General features: G+C 32.3%; 1 protein-coding gene and 1 long non-coding RNA gene across 5 annotated transcripts; one reads left to right on the top strand and one right to left on the bottom strand.

Moving 5' to 3' along the window:
- Window positions 1–5270: 5270 nt before the first annotated feature.
- On the top strand, window positions 5271–10112 carry LOC123213371. Of its 4 annotated transcripts, none has more exons than XR_006501694.1 (4): window positions 5271–5427; window positions 5802–5901; window positions 7985–8192; window positions 9912–10112. It is a non-coding gene; the product is annotated as an uncharacterized LOC123213371 (long non-coding RNA). The 4 variants fall into 4 exon arrangements; XR_006501695.1 differs by having other exon boundaries at window positions 8852–9997; XR_006501693.1 differs by lacking the exon at window positions 9912–10112 and having other exon boundaries at window positions 8000–8272.
- LOC123213370 (protein TOM THREE HOMOLOG 1) lies at window positions 5613–13481 on the bottom strand. The gene is made up of 11 exons (XM_044632797.1): window positions 13196–13481; window positions 12990–13080; window positions 12759–12811; window positions 12579–12671; window positions 12411–12482; window positions 10368–10440; window positions 10223–10268; window positions 6979–7042; window positions 6825–6878; window positions 6425–6502; window positions 5613–5917 (listed from the first exon to the last, which is right to left on the bottom strand). The coding sequence occupies exons 1-11, from the start codon at window positions 13337–13339 to the stop codon at window positions 5825–5827; spliced, it is 861 nt and encodes a 286-aa protein (XP_044488732.1). The 5' UTR covers window positions 13340–13481; the 3' UTR covers window positions 5613–5824.
- Between the last annotated feature and the right edge of the window lie 2571 nt (window positions 13482–16052).

The raw sequence follows: 16052 nt of genomic DNA, 5'->3' as shown, positions 1-16052 counted from the left end.
GTATGAACCACAAGGGCTGCTTTACCAAATAAATAGAGGAGTCCGTTTTTTTACCACTGAATTCATTTCACGTTTTGATTGTCTTATCTCATGAATTATGAGTGCTATTATAGCTTGTTGGAAAGCTCTTTGAATCTTCTTTTCAATGATATATAGCTTGTATGAATTAGAAACTGTTTGGACTATGAAATTGTATGGAACAGAAGGTTGCCCTGTCAAATGAACATGGCTGTGAACAGTATTTCACAGTTTTGGAAAGGAAAAGAAAGAAAAGAAAGGAAAGGAAAGGAAAGGAAAGAAAGGAGAGAAAAAGAAAAAAAAACAAGAAAAGGAATTTGGGGCTCAAGATTCAGGGGTCGTCCCAAGAATATGGTCTGGTGAATTATGAATAGATTTAGATGGAAGCAAGATTAGGAAGATATAAAACATGCATGCATGTTATGAACTATGAGAGGGCACTTTACACTATACCGCCCGTAGTAGGGCACGTCTGCAGTAGGACACGTCCGTAGTAGGACATAGACCCCCAGTAGAGTTTGCTCGCAGTAGAGCTCAATTCAGATTCAGAAATGGTGTAGTGAAAGAAAGAAAGATAGCTCGAGCTTAGAAAAATGTCAAATCCCTATAGTTAGCTTCCAGAAGTATCAAATAGACATCATATGAGACAAAGTATGACCCAAATAGTAAAGAATGAACTAGATTATCCCATCGATTTCTTATAGGGGTTGTGAGTGAGGTTGAGTCCCGAGAGTGAGTTAGAACAAGAAAGGAGATAGTTTACTTAATTCTTTCCCCTTACTAAGTGTTCTTAACACTCACTTCCTTTTCTTTCATGATTGCAAGTATAGGTGATCGAGGTAGCTGTGAAGTAGGGTTATGTCAGCGTAGGTAGATCTAAGGCTGGATTCGAATCGAGCCGAGCTCGGCTCGCAGCCAGCTCGGGCTCGACTCGGCTTTTTAATGGCCGACTCGAGTTCGACTCGAGCTTGACTCGAGCCGAATTTGGCTCGGCTCGAGTTCGGCTCGTTTTCAGCTCGGCTCGGTAACGGCTCGGCTCGGCTCGTTTTGTATATATATATGGATCAAAACCACGTCGTTTTGTATAAAAAATTTTAAAAAAAATATACCGAGCCAACCCAAGCCAGCTCGGGCTCGGCTCGAGCTTGATCGAGCCGAGCTGAGCCCGGCTCGACTCGAATCCAGCCCTAGGTAGATCCGGCTAGAGTAGGTTATCTCTGGTTTATATTACATGCATACAGTCGCATGTTTTTGTTGCTTTTGGACTTTTTTGGGATGATTGTATAATTGTATATGATTACTCTATGTTTTCAAATGTTTTTAGATGAGTTTTTCATATGAGTATATACATCTTTTGTTCACTTCCAGATTTTCAGTTTTCTTAGAATACTTTCTAAATACTTTTAGTGATGCGTTCATTTTAAAATATTTTTAAAAGAAAAAAAATGGAAGCTCCGGATATTAATTCGTAACATTTCTTCTTCGGTGGATAGTACTTCTAGGGAGGGATGTTACACCTTAACACCATCACCTTTGGGCATACTTTCCGGTTGTGTCTCACTATATATGCTATCCAAAGAGTTAACCTTATCATCCATGGCTGCAAATGATTGAACCTCTACTTGTGGTTCAATTTGTTGTTGTTGCATGTTGGTTCTAACTTCTGTAGGCCTTGTAAATATTATAAGAAATAACAAATCTCTTTTATGTGAACTAGATAACCTCATCATAATCCGAATATCAAAGTTATCCTTTAACAAATATGGTAAATCATTGAAGGTGGTCGAGTTTTGCATATAAATTTTTACAATATTAGAACTTCGGTCAATGCACAAACGATAACACATTGCTTCTACAAATCCATTGTAATTTATTTTTCTATTAATTAATACAAATGCCTAAACCCCACCAATGTATTTCAAACTGTTATCACTTCCATTAACCCAATATCCACCACATCTATTTTCCTAGACACACAAAATTTTAATTAACTCAAAAATAGAATAGACAAAAACAGAAATAAAAACTTAAAAGAAAAGACAGAAATAGAAATGCAAAACCATGCAAACTCAAACTACGCTCATACAAACCCTACAAACTCTGCAAACCCCACAATCCCAAACCAGCCAAACCTACAATTTACTAGAAAAAACAATTGTTTCAATTTTCCTTAGATCTGGGCACCAAAGCTTGTACACTTTTACAAATACAACAAATATTGAATGTACAAATAATGTAAGTGTTTAACTAAAAAACTCAACCTCTTTCACAAATCATCATTAAAACTTTTGACTTTTTATTCCCAAAAAAGTTTTTCAATTTACAATTTTTTGAATAAAAGTTTTAATTTATATAAAATAAGTTTACTTGGTATATAATGATGATGAATGACAAAGAAAACAATTGGAATGTGTTGTCGTCGAAGTATTGAGAAAAGAAGGAATAGTAAAAATAAGATGAAAATGGTGAAAAAAAAATTAGTTAAGTGAAGTGAAAAGGGGTATTATTAGAACAAAAATATGGGTTTACTTAAAAAAGTAAAAGGTACAAAAGTTGACCTAAAAAAGTATAAACGACAACTATTTGCCTATATTAATTAATTTCTCTTTAAATAGTGTTTGTTAATTTGTTTTATATTTGAAATGAAATAAATTTAAATGTTTGTAACTTAAACTAAAATTTTTAATTTTAAGATGAACTTTTATATATTTTAGAGTTTAATTATCTGAAATTAATGTTTTTATTTTTGTTTACATGGAGATTAGATATAAATTATAGTGATTGTTTGATTATTTTTTATTAAGTGGGTGATGTTTTGAAAATTGTATGGATTTTTTTTATAATTTATTAAATTTCTATGGACAGACCCAAAAGACATTCGTAGTCTGATTTAATTTAATAAAATAGGTCTGAATAAAATTCTAAGATCCAAATGAATAGACCACAAGCCCAAATTCAAAATTTTTTTCAGACTTAGACTTGAACAAATCAGCCCTGGTTGAATAGACCCAGTCAGTAGGCTCACATGAAATGTCATAATACCCCTAATTACAAAACAAGGAATAAGAACATTTTTGCCCAGTCTGCATGAATTTGCCTGCAGAGTTCATCATGCCTTCTCAAGTTTTCTTCTAAGTTTACTAATTTCGTCACAATTCCCCATTAAAAATGATGTCAATCATTCAAACAAATTTTAAAAAAGAGCAAATATTCATCTTTTTGCCTTAGTTCAATTAATTTTCTTGCTTGATATCAATGGTTTTTATTGACTGTTCAAAATGAAAGTTAAATCAGGGAAGTTAGCATTTTGTAAAATGTTGAAAGATTAAGGATAAGGACATCTCATAATCTTCACTTTTGTTATTTATTCCTGGCCAAAAGACTTATTCCCACCCAAGGTTTGCTGTAATCTCAAACCTCACCTGTAAAGTTTCAAAAACTTAAATATTTATCATTTTATTAAAATTCTCTATTGCTGCTAACCGTAAAAAAAAAATTTTAACAAAAAAAATAGATATTTGAGATGAGATAACCCAAAACTATATAAATCTCATACTAATTGTCTTGGGATTCTAACATACCATCACGTTACATAGCTTTGGCACCTATACAAGTTAATTGTGCACTAGCTCCTTATTACCCCTAGACAAACACTATAATGTCGACATCACCACCCACGCAAACACTATAATGTCGACATCACCACCCATGCAAACACTATAACGTCGATGTCATCACCTGCACTGCATAATTGCAATTGGGAGTTGTGAGGATTACTCTGATACCAAATTATATGAACTTTATGATAACTATATTTTCAAAGCTAACTATTAAGATGAGAGAACTCAAGACCATGTAAACTCATACTAGTTATCTATACTTTCTAATGCGGGACGTAAGTCTCATACTTTACACTTAAGATCCTAAACATTGGGTGAGAATAAGTCTCTTGGCCTTTATTTCTTACTACCACTTTTCACAAATTAGTATTAAGATAAAAATATCGCCATCCTAATTTGGCAAACAATTTTTAATTTTCTTAACCATAAAATTAACAAAATTTCAATATTATATTATTGATCACCAACTACAAATATATAACTAGTGTTGGGTTTGGGTCAAACCAAGTTCGAACATCTCTTAGCTCGAATTTGATTAGAATGGAAAATGGTCTGGCTCAAGTTCATCGAGCCAAAATTAAATCCAATTTGAATTCAATTAGGATGAAAAATGACTCAGTTTGGTTGAGTTTGAGTTTGACTCGATTTTATAGTTCGAATCAATTATTCAAATCATAGCTTGATTCAACTCAAATAAATAGTTTGAATTGACGATTCGAATGTATGGCTCAGATTCATGGATCGAGTTCATGGTTTATTGACAAAATAACATTGTTTTACTCAAATAATATTTAAAATTTTTTACTCAAGCCATGAATTCTAATTGAACCAAATCACGAATTCAAACTGCCAATTTGAACTACTAAAATTGAACCAAATTGAACTATTGATTTGAGTTTTAAATTCAAATCAAATTTGAGCCGAACGGAACCAAACACCCCTTAACTCAAATTCAGTTCAAATTAAAAAAACGAGTCTACTCTTCCAACTCAAGTTCAATTCAAATTCGAACCACACAAATTTATGCCAAGCTAAATCAAATTGAATTAACTTTCGAAACCGAACCAGCTGAGATCACATCTAACCTTTATCATAGCAACAACTCTTCTTAAAAATTCACAATAACCGTATTATTGTTTTGCCCTTTTAAAAGAGGCCAGTGGCATCTAGGATTGAGAGAGTTTAAGATTTGTGCATTTCAAAAGGATGTTTTGTAAGAAAAAGTTTGATATAAGATTGCACAAGTTTTGAATACATGATTAAGTACTCAAATGATATGTTATTATATGATTGCGTATTATATTATCTTCAATTCAAAATTACTTAATCATATGATAATACATCATATATGTATTTAAAACTTGTTATGTTATTTTTAATTCAAAATTATTTTATCATATGATAACACATTATATATGTATTTAAAACTGCACATATAATTTTATTATTAATATAAAGAGACTAATAGATATCAGTCATCTCATGGAAGTTGAAATAACTATAAAGAGACTAGTAGATATCAGTCATCTCATGGAAGTTGAAATAACCATAAACCTAACATTCAAAATGGTGAACCAGAATGGTAGACCATCAACTAACAAGTCAGTCAGTCAGTCAACCTTCTCAACTAAACTTATTATCTTAAGTCCATCTTTGTTTCCAATCACACTACAGCCACGGTTTCGCCTAGAGCTTTTGTTTATCTTCCTCAATGTTAATACAAGCAGACTCCCAAGAAGATTTTGACAACCAGTGAAGACCCAGCCACCTGCTATTCATATTTTAAAGGGTAAGCTCCTCAGATCCATCAAATTTCTTCCTAGAATTTGCTTGCCGGTATGCATATTTAGTTTTACATATTCACAATTTTTCTACAGATATTTTATCTAGCATGTGTTCAACTCAAATTCTGTCTGAATAATTCATTTCCACTGATCAAATCATACATTAAACTCCATTAAAAAGGAAAAAAGAGAAATAAATTTAACCATTTTTATATGATAGAATCTTTGGTATGTCTATCATTTTTAACAGTTACAATCAAGCCCCCACAGACCATTTAACATCAAATACAAGATGAGTGTATTTTACCTCTCCCCATAACACGCCTTTGCTCTCATCAGATCCAAAACTGAAACAAGCATCAATCCCTTTCTCTTTCAGGTAAATCTCAATTTCCAATCTCTTCAGCGTATAGGATGATATTGTGTAGTACCACGTTTTGGAGGCAACTTCCTCAGGATGAAAAGCACCAACGAAGAAGGTAAAATCTCCACTAACTGCACTCATGAACTAGGATCATCAGAAACCCATAAATACTACAAAAATATTCTTTAGTAAACTACAGCACATGACCAAAACCAAAAACTACAATACTTTACTAGATTCTCAACCATTACTTTGCAAGCCTTAGAACATGAAAACCCAATTTCAGGTTGTGACCTGAACCCGATACTTTTAAGTAACAAACAGGAACATAAATTGACTCATCAATATTTGGCAGTCAATAAAATTAAAGACTACCATCGTGTACCATTCTAAAAATAATTATATAAATGATGAAAAGTTAGCAGACCAAGATTGCTCAATGACCAGTAGATATGAACAGTTTTAAAATAATGTAGCTTCTAAACTAAATTTGATTATGTTCATGGGCATCATTGACATCTCCAATAGTATAACTGAAAGAACAAAAGGAAAACTTCCTGTTCTAAACTCGCACAACAACATATCTAAAGAGAAGCATGTTATTGACATTTTTATACCACATGTATACCAGAACTTACCAGGTAGTATATGAAGTTTAGGACAGGATGATCCAAAACATCAAGGTTTGAAGCTTCGTTAAATGCATTGAAGCACATCTGTAAAAGAAGAAAAGAAAAAAAAAATAGATTAGCTTGCATAAAACACACTAAAAACCAACAGAGTCTGCCATTCTATCACCTTCATATGTGCTTATACAGAATCTAAAAGCAGAAAAAATCGAATTAAACAGCCTGAACCAATCAGCACAAATTTCTTAGATGAAAAAGTTTCCGATTGCTGATATTTGCATTAAAGAGAAAATCACCATAAAGTTGCAATTAACCATCCTCGTGGCACTGTAATTTAATTTGTGAAAAAAGGAACAAACTCCCCAAATGTTAAACATTAACAAAGTAATGATCACATCAAAGAACTCACCATTACAAATCTAATAAGGAAACATGTGAAACATATGGTGGTCGCATAGCCAACCTGTCCAAGGTAGTCAGAAAAAATACTTAAAAAGAATAAATTAACATATGATGTAAAAGGATAGATAAGAAAAAACTGCCAGTTGAAAACATAAGATTACCTCTTGCAGCTTCTTGCGACGACCTTTTGATTCTAATGGGAATCGCTGCAACATTAAGAACAGCCTGTATCATGATAACACCAAATCATTACCCATCTCTTCAACATAACAGCAAGTTACATGCAAGTTGTATGCGACATCCATGGACGAATACTTGTTTCATTGGAACTAAATAATGATTTCATTAGAAGGCATTGGAATTAAGAGAAATGCATAAGAAATAAGGGTACGTTTGGTTAAAGGTTTTTAAGATTACTTTGGTAATCTATCTTTTATTCCCTTGTTTGGTTTGTCAGTAATAAAATATTACAATAATCTTCTATTACCAATGCTGACGTGACAGGTAATATAGGTGGTAATCTGATTACCACCTTCACCTTAGGTATTTAAAGATTACTGGGGTAATCTTGAGTTTATTATAGAAAAATTATTATTTATTAATTTTTTGAGATAAAAATAAATTTATTTTTAATTAATATGATAAATAATATAAAAAATATTTAAAAATAATTATATTCAAAGGCATTTAAGTAAAATATTTTACTAGTAATCTTTTATTACCTTTAACCAAACACAATAATTATTTATACCTATCAAATTTTATCAAACATAGTAATCATTTATACCCAGTAATCTTCTAAGTAATTTATCTTCAAGGTAATCTTTCTATTTTAATAATAAAACATTACCCAAATCAAACGCCCCCTAAGTAGTATGCAATATAATACCACATTGAACCTCGGTTAAAATGTTAAATTAACCACAGGTAACTCATTAAATCTCAATAATGAACACATACAACACCATGTTTGGTACCATATTGAAATTTTGGCAAAACCTTGATTTAAATGAGTTAGCATTGTATTAGTATTTTTCAATGATGGTAATTTGGTTTGGGCATCATAGGACTGCCATAGGACATTAGTACCATATGAAACCCAGTGTCTTAATGCAGACTCTGAGAGACAATAAAGACCTTTCTCTTTCTTTATTCCATTCATGCCAGGTTTTTTCTTGTCAGCTGAAAAAAGGAAGCATGGGCTACATGGTGTGTCAAGAAAAGCAACCTACTGAAAAGAGGCTTCTGAATTTCAGTATTGGGAAGGGAAGAAAACATGTAAATGATCAAGGATCGGATACACAACTCCTTCAGGGAAATGAAGCAACTAGCTGCATGGAAGTTTTTTAGCCTTGGCATAATGCTCAAGCACCTGGTAATTGTCAACAAAAGTTAAATATGAAAGACCGCAATTTGAGCATGAATCTATTCTTAACAGGACATTCAATTCTTTAACCTCCAAAGCTCATCAACACCAAATAGAAATTTGTTAGGATCAGTAATTTAGGTAATGAAAATCTGAAAATAACATGAAACAGGCTAGTTCCTAGACTTATAAAGAGGGGTAGGCAATGTTACCTGTATGTTAGTGTTTTAAATAGTTGACTAGCACCCAGCCCCATGACAAAAAACAAGGTCTAACTAGGGAGTAAGACAAAAAAAGTAAGATAAACAGACGATATGCCAATACTCAGCTAGTCAATTAGAGCAGTTGTAGGTTGAGATAAGAAAGCCTTTACAATTGCCAGAAATCCTAGGCCAACTAATGGCACAAAAACAGAGGATAAGTTGAGATTTGTAATAGCACAAGTACCTCAATTAAATATTTGTACATGCTATCTAAGTCAGTATATAGAATAAGTGCAAGGAATATAGAGATAGATAAACGAACTTATGCATCTTTCTCCATGAAACATACATATGATAATCTGCTTTCTTTCTTGTTTGAATCTTACTTCTTTTGTTTTTCTATTATTCTTATTTCAAATTTCATTTTTAATACAAAAAAGTATTCTTTTACTAAATTCCCAACAGATTCTTTAGAATCCCATCTGAAATTGCATAATCCATCAAAGGGAACGGTCATTCAATGTAGGGTAGAGAAGTATGTCATTTGACAGAAAGTACGTCATTTGATTTCATTATTAATAGATTTTTTCCAGCACTTATTTGACACAAAGTATGTCATTTGATTTTAAAAGTATATTTGTAGTTGATAAAAAATATTTTGTAAGAAGTTTGACTGTTCAATTATCAATTATAAAAGGATAATCAGCCAATACCCTTTTACCTCTATTTTCCCTTTTTTAACTATAAATAGCCATGTTGTTTATGTATAAGTTAATATTGACACAAAATTACCTATGAACCCAAATACTATTCTTGCCCTTGCCTATAAACTTAAGCTTTTAAGTATCCATTCAGTTGGACTTATCTACCAATTAAAACAGCTCTTTTTTGTGTGAAAAAGCAATGTTCAAGGTTTGTGTTGTTAGTTACCACTCAAAAAGAGCACATAGGTAAGTTAAGTACTCTGTTTTATACCTACAAGTAGAAGCTCAAAATTCTTACTTAGATTTTAAAATGTCAAAAGTAACCCCATATTATTTTAATCATTTCCTTTATCATTCCCAATATATCAAAACTCTTTTTGGTAACTTAAACTAGATAACTCTTTTACATTAATCTAACCAAACAACTAACTTTTTCATATAAGCTCTATTTGGAGTAGATTCACTTCAATAAGCTCTACTTTAAAAGTGCAACTTGAACATGCTTGACCAAATCCAAAATATCACCTAACATAATATTAGAGCAAGGTTAATCAATAAGTCTTATATTTAAAACCTAAACTATTAATAATAAGTAAATAGCTTGTTAGGGTCATAGTTGACTAAAGGTTATGATGAATTATGTGCTAAACACAAATAAGAGAATGTGCTGATCCCTTACTTTATAAGCTTAAGCATTTGATCAAGTTATTACTTAGCAATTAGTATCCATCATATTTTAACTGCTGTAGGAATGCATCCTTTCCTATTTGAACACATGAAGAACCATTCTATTTATTGCTATTTGCATCTTGTTTGCATAGGTGGACTTATTAAAATATGAGTGACTGGAAGGTAATTTGTGCACTAGAAGCATGGAGCAATAAACAGGACACGAATTTTTTTTACATACAGAAATAGATTACTGCTATTTATTTCAGAGAGAATAATTATGTCTAAATTGCGAATAGTTTGCAATCCAAAGATATGGGAATAAATCAAGCCCGCAGATATATTGATAATCATTCAGAATTTTATTTAAATAACAAAATTCATTCATCATAGACATTTAAGCCACCTGTGCATTTGTGTCATCCAAATATATAGCACATACAAATATTGCCGGTTTTATTACCTTCCACCATAGAGTAAGAACCCAAGAGCTGCAAACAAGGAGACTCCTGCAGATATATATAGAGATTGATGGGAAGTTCCTCAATGTAAAAATAAAAACAAGTTCATTGAATATAATTTGCAAAACTTTCTAATGAAGAATTTACCAGCAAAGAACATCTTAGATAGGATTATCACAACATGGATAGGCTTCCAGCATAAGATCAACCACAAAGCTATCTGAAAACAATGTGACCAAAGTAGAAGAATGTAAGCAACAAAACAAAAAGCATCCAGCTACATAAAATTTACTTCAAAAACAGCACCAAAAAAACACAACCCAATATTGAGATGACAGACATAACTGCCATTTGATATATAAAATTACAGCCGCACTTTATCAATAAGTGTAGTATATTACTCCAGATGTCAAGTATGGAAGACTTTCACAAAGGAGTACTTAATAACTTGGCACAATTTGGCGGGTCAGAAAGTTGCATCATAGACTATTTTAGATACCTTAATCTCATAATTAAAGCATTAAATTAATCTCATTAAGTAATTCACTAGCAAGGAAAACTATAACTAAGATCTGATATTTAATATTTATCATTGACATATGATATCCTTTCCACCAACTAAACTTGGAGAAAGGTTAGTAAAAAAACAATTAATAAACCACTAAGGCATGAGAAGCAACACTTGGGCATGATAAAAGAAGAAGAAAAATGCAACCCAGCAACATGACAGACTAATATCAAAGAGCTAAACACCTAAGGGAGCATTTGATTCGATTAATGTATCTTTTATTACTGACATTATTTTGTTTGGCTCATCAAACATTAAAAGATTCTAGTATTTTTTTATTATCCAGCTAACATTACTTGTAATATATGGGGTAATTTAATTATCACCACCACGTTGGACATAAAAAAATTATCGAGGTATTCTTTATTTTGTTATAATTTTACCCTTATTAAATATTTAGAACAAAAATATTATTATTTTTAATAAAAATTATAAGTAACCCTAACAATTATTAAGACAAAAATACTCTCTAATTCTAAATTAAAATTACCCTTCCACCACCACCCACCATTAAAATCATCCGGTGAAAAGCATTGAAATTCTCAGTGAAAGACATCAAAGTCACAAAAATGGCTAGGGCCAAAATATTTGAGTGAAAGACATCAAATCCTCAATGAAAAAAACATAAGCCACCATTGAGATTACAGATGAGATCAAATCCATCAATTTTGTTGGATTTGAAAGATGGTTCCTGTGTGATGATAAGCAACCAATTATGAGACAAGAAGTTGCCGATGTCAATCAAGATGAGAAGTTGTTGACGTCTCGAGATGAGAAAATGAGAAGCATCAGCCTCTCATTCAACTGTAACCTTTTATTTATTATAGTTTACCCCTGCCATTTCCATCTAACCCCCCACCCTTGATTTGCTACAACTTCCCCCCTATCTTCACAGCTTGATTTAGTTTAACATATTAAAGGCCTTAAGGAGAATAATATATCAATATTCTTTTATTACTACCAATCGAACACCAACATAAATTAGAACTTCACAATAGGCTGATAAAATAGTATATCAATATTAAAGGTATTTGATCAATTAGAACTTCTCGACGGGTCCCATCTCAATTGAGAAGTTCTAATTTATCAAATGTCAAACCAAAGTCTAAAGCCCAATCCATAGCCCAAAACTTATACATCAAAACTGAAAAATCCCTCGAGTCCTTGAATGACTTCCAACATCTTTGGGGCCATCAATAACACCAAGAGATGATGGTAGTGTATAAAAAGCTAAACTTTTCCACTTAATTGATTTCTACGTGATTCAAAGATCACAAGGATATAGATCAGCAAGTTAAATACTTCAGATTCTTCTAGCTTGGGATAAAGATATGATTAAAATATAAACTGTTCAGTTAGATTGTCTTTAAAAACTGTTCACAAATTCACTAATAGACCTGATTTTATAATTATTACTATTTAGAGATAGCAATTCACTTATCAAAACTTGCTTATTGATCACCTAAATAACTACTACAGTAATCTGCTAATATATAAATAAATTAACAAAATAAGATTATAATGTTTTTTCTCTTGAAATATGACTAGCTTCCACGAAGAAGGAATGCCAACTCAAATCTTCCGCGTTGCTGGGAATTGAAATAATGAACAAAAAGTTTCACCTGAACAGCATAAACTACTGCATTAATAGTACAGAAACTCAGCCTCAGTCCATCAGTAGATACTGCACGTGCCTGTTTAACATGCAAGACTAAGTTATTGTTTAAGCAACGTTTTCAAGGGAAACCAAAAGCATGGAAATTTAAAACAACTCTGATATCCAATCTAACCTGATAGTAAATCTCAGCCCAAAACAGAACCAAAAGGGTGTACGTCGTGAGGAAACCAAGACTTGGCATATCAAGCAGAATATGTTGAAGAATCTAAAAGAAACAATCAACATAGCTAGAATTGAGATAGAAGATGAACAACAGAACAGAGTACAAGAAACAACCAAGGTAAATACGAACATGGGGCTGTAACTTCTGCACATCCCGACGAAAAATAAATACTAAACATCGGACTGCAAAAAGAAAAAGAAAACACCATGGTTAATAAACACCATACTAATAATGAGTTTGACGTCCTTTCCTTTGGATTTTGTATAGGATAATTTACCCGAAGAAAAAAAGACTTTAATATATGTTTTTCTTTAAAACTACGTGCTTTAAAATAAAATTAAAATTAGAATACGAACGAACCTCCATTCACCAGAAAATTAAGAAAATGGAAGACCTTCTGCGTGGTCCAGCCGTACTCAGGGACTCTTAACTGTATTCGAATGAATTGAACCTAACCGCAATAGTAAATTAAAATAAAACTAATAATAAAAGGGAATATCCTAAAAATCATAATAAAACCCTAAAAACTTTAAATGGAGTTTAAATTTCATAGAATGTAAATTCACCAGAGCTGCGGCGGCGACTAAGCTGTAGATGGCGGCGAGGACATGGAAGATACGATCCTGCCATAACGGTGACTGATTAACATCCTGCCACCAATTGGAGGCGTCTTTAAGTGTATGAGCTACCACGGCCGGCGTGAAGTCCATCAACAATTTAAAACTTAATCTTCTATGCTTATCTATCTCAAACCAACTAACAAATTTCGTCTCTTTTTTTATCACAATTTGACGCAGATACGAGATTGGAGATGAATCAATTTTACTTACAATTTTTTTTTTTAAATATATGTATACGCTTTTCTCGAACCCACGGGCCCATATACGGTTATTTTAATGCCTTTGTGGGGGCGGCAATTTCACGCGCCTTGACGCTTTTGGCATTCCACGCGCTCTCCCATCTCCACGTTGCTTAATATTTCTTATGCGCTGTCACATCAGTGTTCCAAAAAGCCTTAATTTTATGATGGTAAAAACTTTTTCCCATGTAAGCTTCGGTAAAATCATAAATTTTCATCTACAAAATGAAAAACTGATAATCTTTTACGCAATTTTAACTTTAGTTTCAGATATTTGATAATTAAAAAAATTACCATTTCGCTCTGATTTAAAACTTATGCCTTAAAAAAGTGACTTATCCATCTTATTTTTATCCCCTCTCTTTGTATCTGCCTTTCTCTATGTAAGATTATCCATTGGATTAAATAATCTTAAAATCATTAATTAAAAAAAAAACGGTTTAAATTGAACAAATTTAAGACCTAAACTAGCTTACTGTAAAAATTCTTCTCAAAATTTTATTTTGAGTATCGGACTGTTTAAGCTTCAAACTTAAACAGTTTAAAAATCATTATATTTAGAAGGCCAAAAGACTTCATCTAAGAGACGAAGATGATGTGTCTTCGTCTCAATAAAGACTATTTCATCTTTGTCTCCGATTGAAGACGGTCGGAGAGGCTATCGACGCCGGAGGAAGAGGAACAAATCCTAGGGGAGTTTTTGTTACTTTTCAAACATTGAGTTAGGGGGAAAATATAAGTTGTTAAATATGGGGGAGATAAATGTTATAAAACTTTAATTTTTTGCTAAATAATGATTTTACCTCTAACGTTAATTGAAATTTTTAACGAAAATTTGATTATAGATGAATGTTTAAGTTTTTGAAAGTTAATGAATGGGAATTTGGGAATTCACTATACCTTAGGTAGAAATAAGTCTTTTGGCCTACTTAGAATAACAAAGTTGGTGCAAAACAACAGTTTACACCAAATTCTAGAATTGTATTACTCACTTATCCAAATAACTCCTTTAATTAAAAATTCAAATATTTGTTAACCCTAAATTCATTCCACATTTGCTTACACTCCCCCAATTCATTGGTTGACCACTCCCAATCACCCTTCTTCTCAATCATGTCAGTCACAGGACAATGTTGATCACTAATTCGTGTGTGAGTTAGCTTTTGTTATCCATTATACATTTATTTTGTGTAAGATATTTACGAGATTTTATATTACTAAATAAGAAAGAGAAAATATTTATTAACTTAGTTTGACACGCTGCTTTAAAGTTTACGTTCATAATTATGTTATTGATATTGAAAAAATATTCTTACAGAATTCTTGTATTGAATATAAAAAAATATTGTGTATCAAGATTTCTAACCAAGGTTGATGAATCTTAGATGCCCATATTATACCTTTATGTAGGTGGACAAAGATGTTAAGTTTTAAGTGAATATTGTATCCAAATATTCATAATTTAAATATGGTTATAGAGATTAATTTATGGGATATTAATTAAAATAGGCAGCCGCATTCCCGCCTAAACCTTTTTCGACAATAATTTTTACATTTTACCTTTTTAAGCAAACTATTGTTTTCATTCCAAAAATACCCTTCGTCTAATTTGTCACTTTACTGTAGCATTTTCCCGATTATCTGCTTACCTTTCACGAAAAACATTAAGATTAAACTACCGTAATATTTATAAATTAAAAAACAGATTAATATTTTATAAAATAATTTATTCTTATATATAAAAAATATTACGTTTTTCTCTAAATTATCTGTAATGAATAAAATTTATAAATTAAAAAATAGATTAATATTTTATAAAATAATTGATTGTTATATATAGAAAATGTTAAGTTTTTTTCTAAATTATCTGTAATGAATAAAATCTATAAATTGAAAAACATATTAATTTTTATAAAATAATTGATTCTTTTATATAGAAAATAATGCATATATCGAAAACGGTATGTTTTCCTTGAAACGGTGCGTTTTCTTGTGGAAAGGGGTGTGGGTGCAGGAATATGGAAACGGGTGCGGGAATTTCAAAAATGGTGCGTGGACGGTGTGGTAGCTTCTGAAAGGGTGCGGCAATTATGGAAAGGGTGCAACAATTTTTGAAAGGGTGCGAGAATTGCTGAAAGGGTGTAGCAGTTTCTGAAAGGGTGCGGGAATTACTGAAAGGGTGCACCAACCGTGAAGGGTGTGTGGAAATTGCGGAAAGGGTGCGACAGCTTCTGAAAGGGTACGGAAAGGGTGCGGCAGTTTCTGAAAGGGTGCGAAAAGGGTGCGGCAGTTTCTGACAGAGTGCGGCAATTGCGAAAAAGGTGCGACAACTTCTGAAAGGGTGCGGCAGCTTCTGAAAGGGTGCGGGATTTGCTGAAAGGGTGCGGCAAGCGTGGTGGGTGCGTGAAAGGGTGCGGCAATTTCTGAAAGGGTGTGGCATTTTCTGAAAAGGTGCGACAATTTTTGAAAGGGTGCAAAAATTTCTGAAAGGGTGTGGCATTTTATGAAAGGGTGCGGCATTTTCTGAAAGGGTGCGTGGATCTATGCGGCAACTCACTGCGTGG

The sequence above is a fragment of the Mangifera indica genome, chromosome 4 (assembly GCF_011075055.1).
Source record: "Mangifera indica cultivar Alphonso chromosome 4, CATAS_Mindica_2.1, whole genome shotgun sequence".
Taxonomy (NCBI): Eukaryota; Viridiplantae; Streptophyta; class Magnoliopsida; order Sapindales; family Anacardiaceae; genus Mangifera; species Mangifera indica.
The sequence above is the reverse complement of the archived record's forward strand: the minus strand, read 5'-3'. Positions and strand labels throughout refer to the sequence as shown.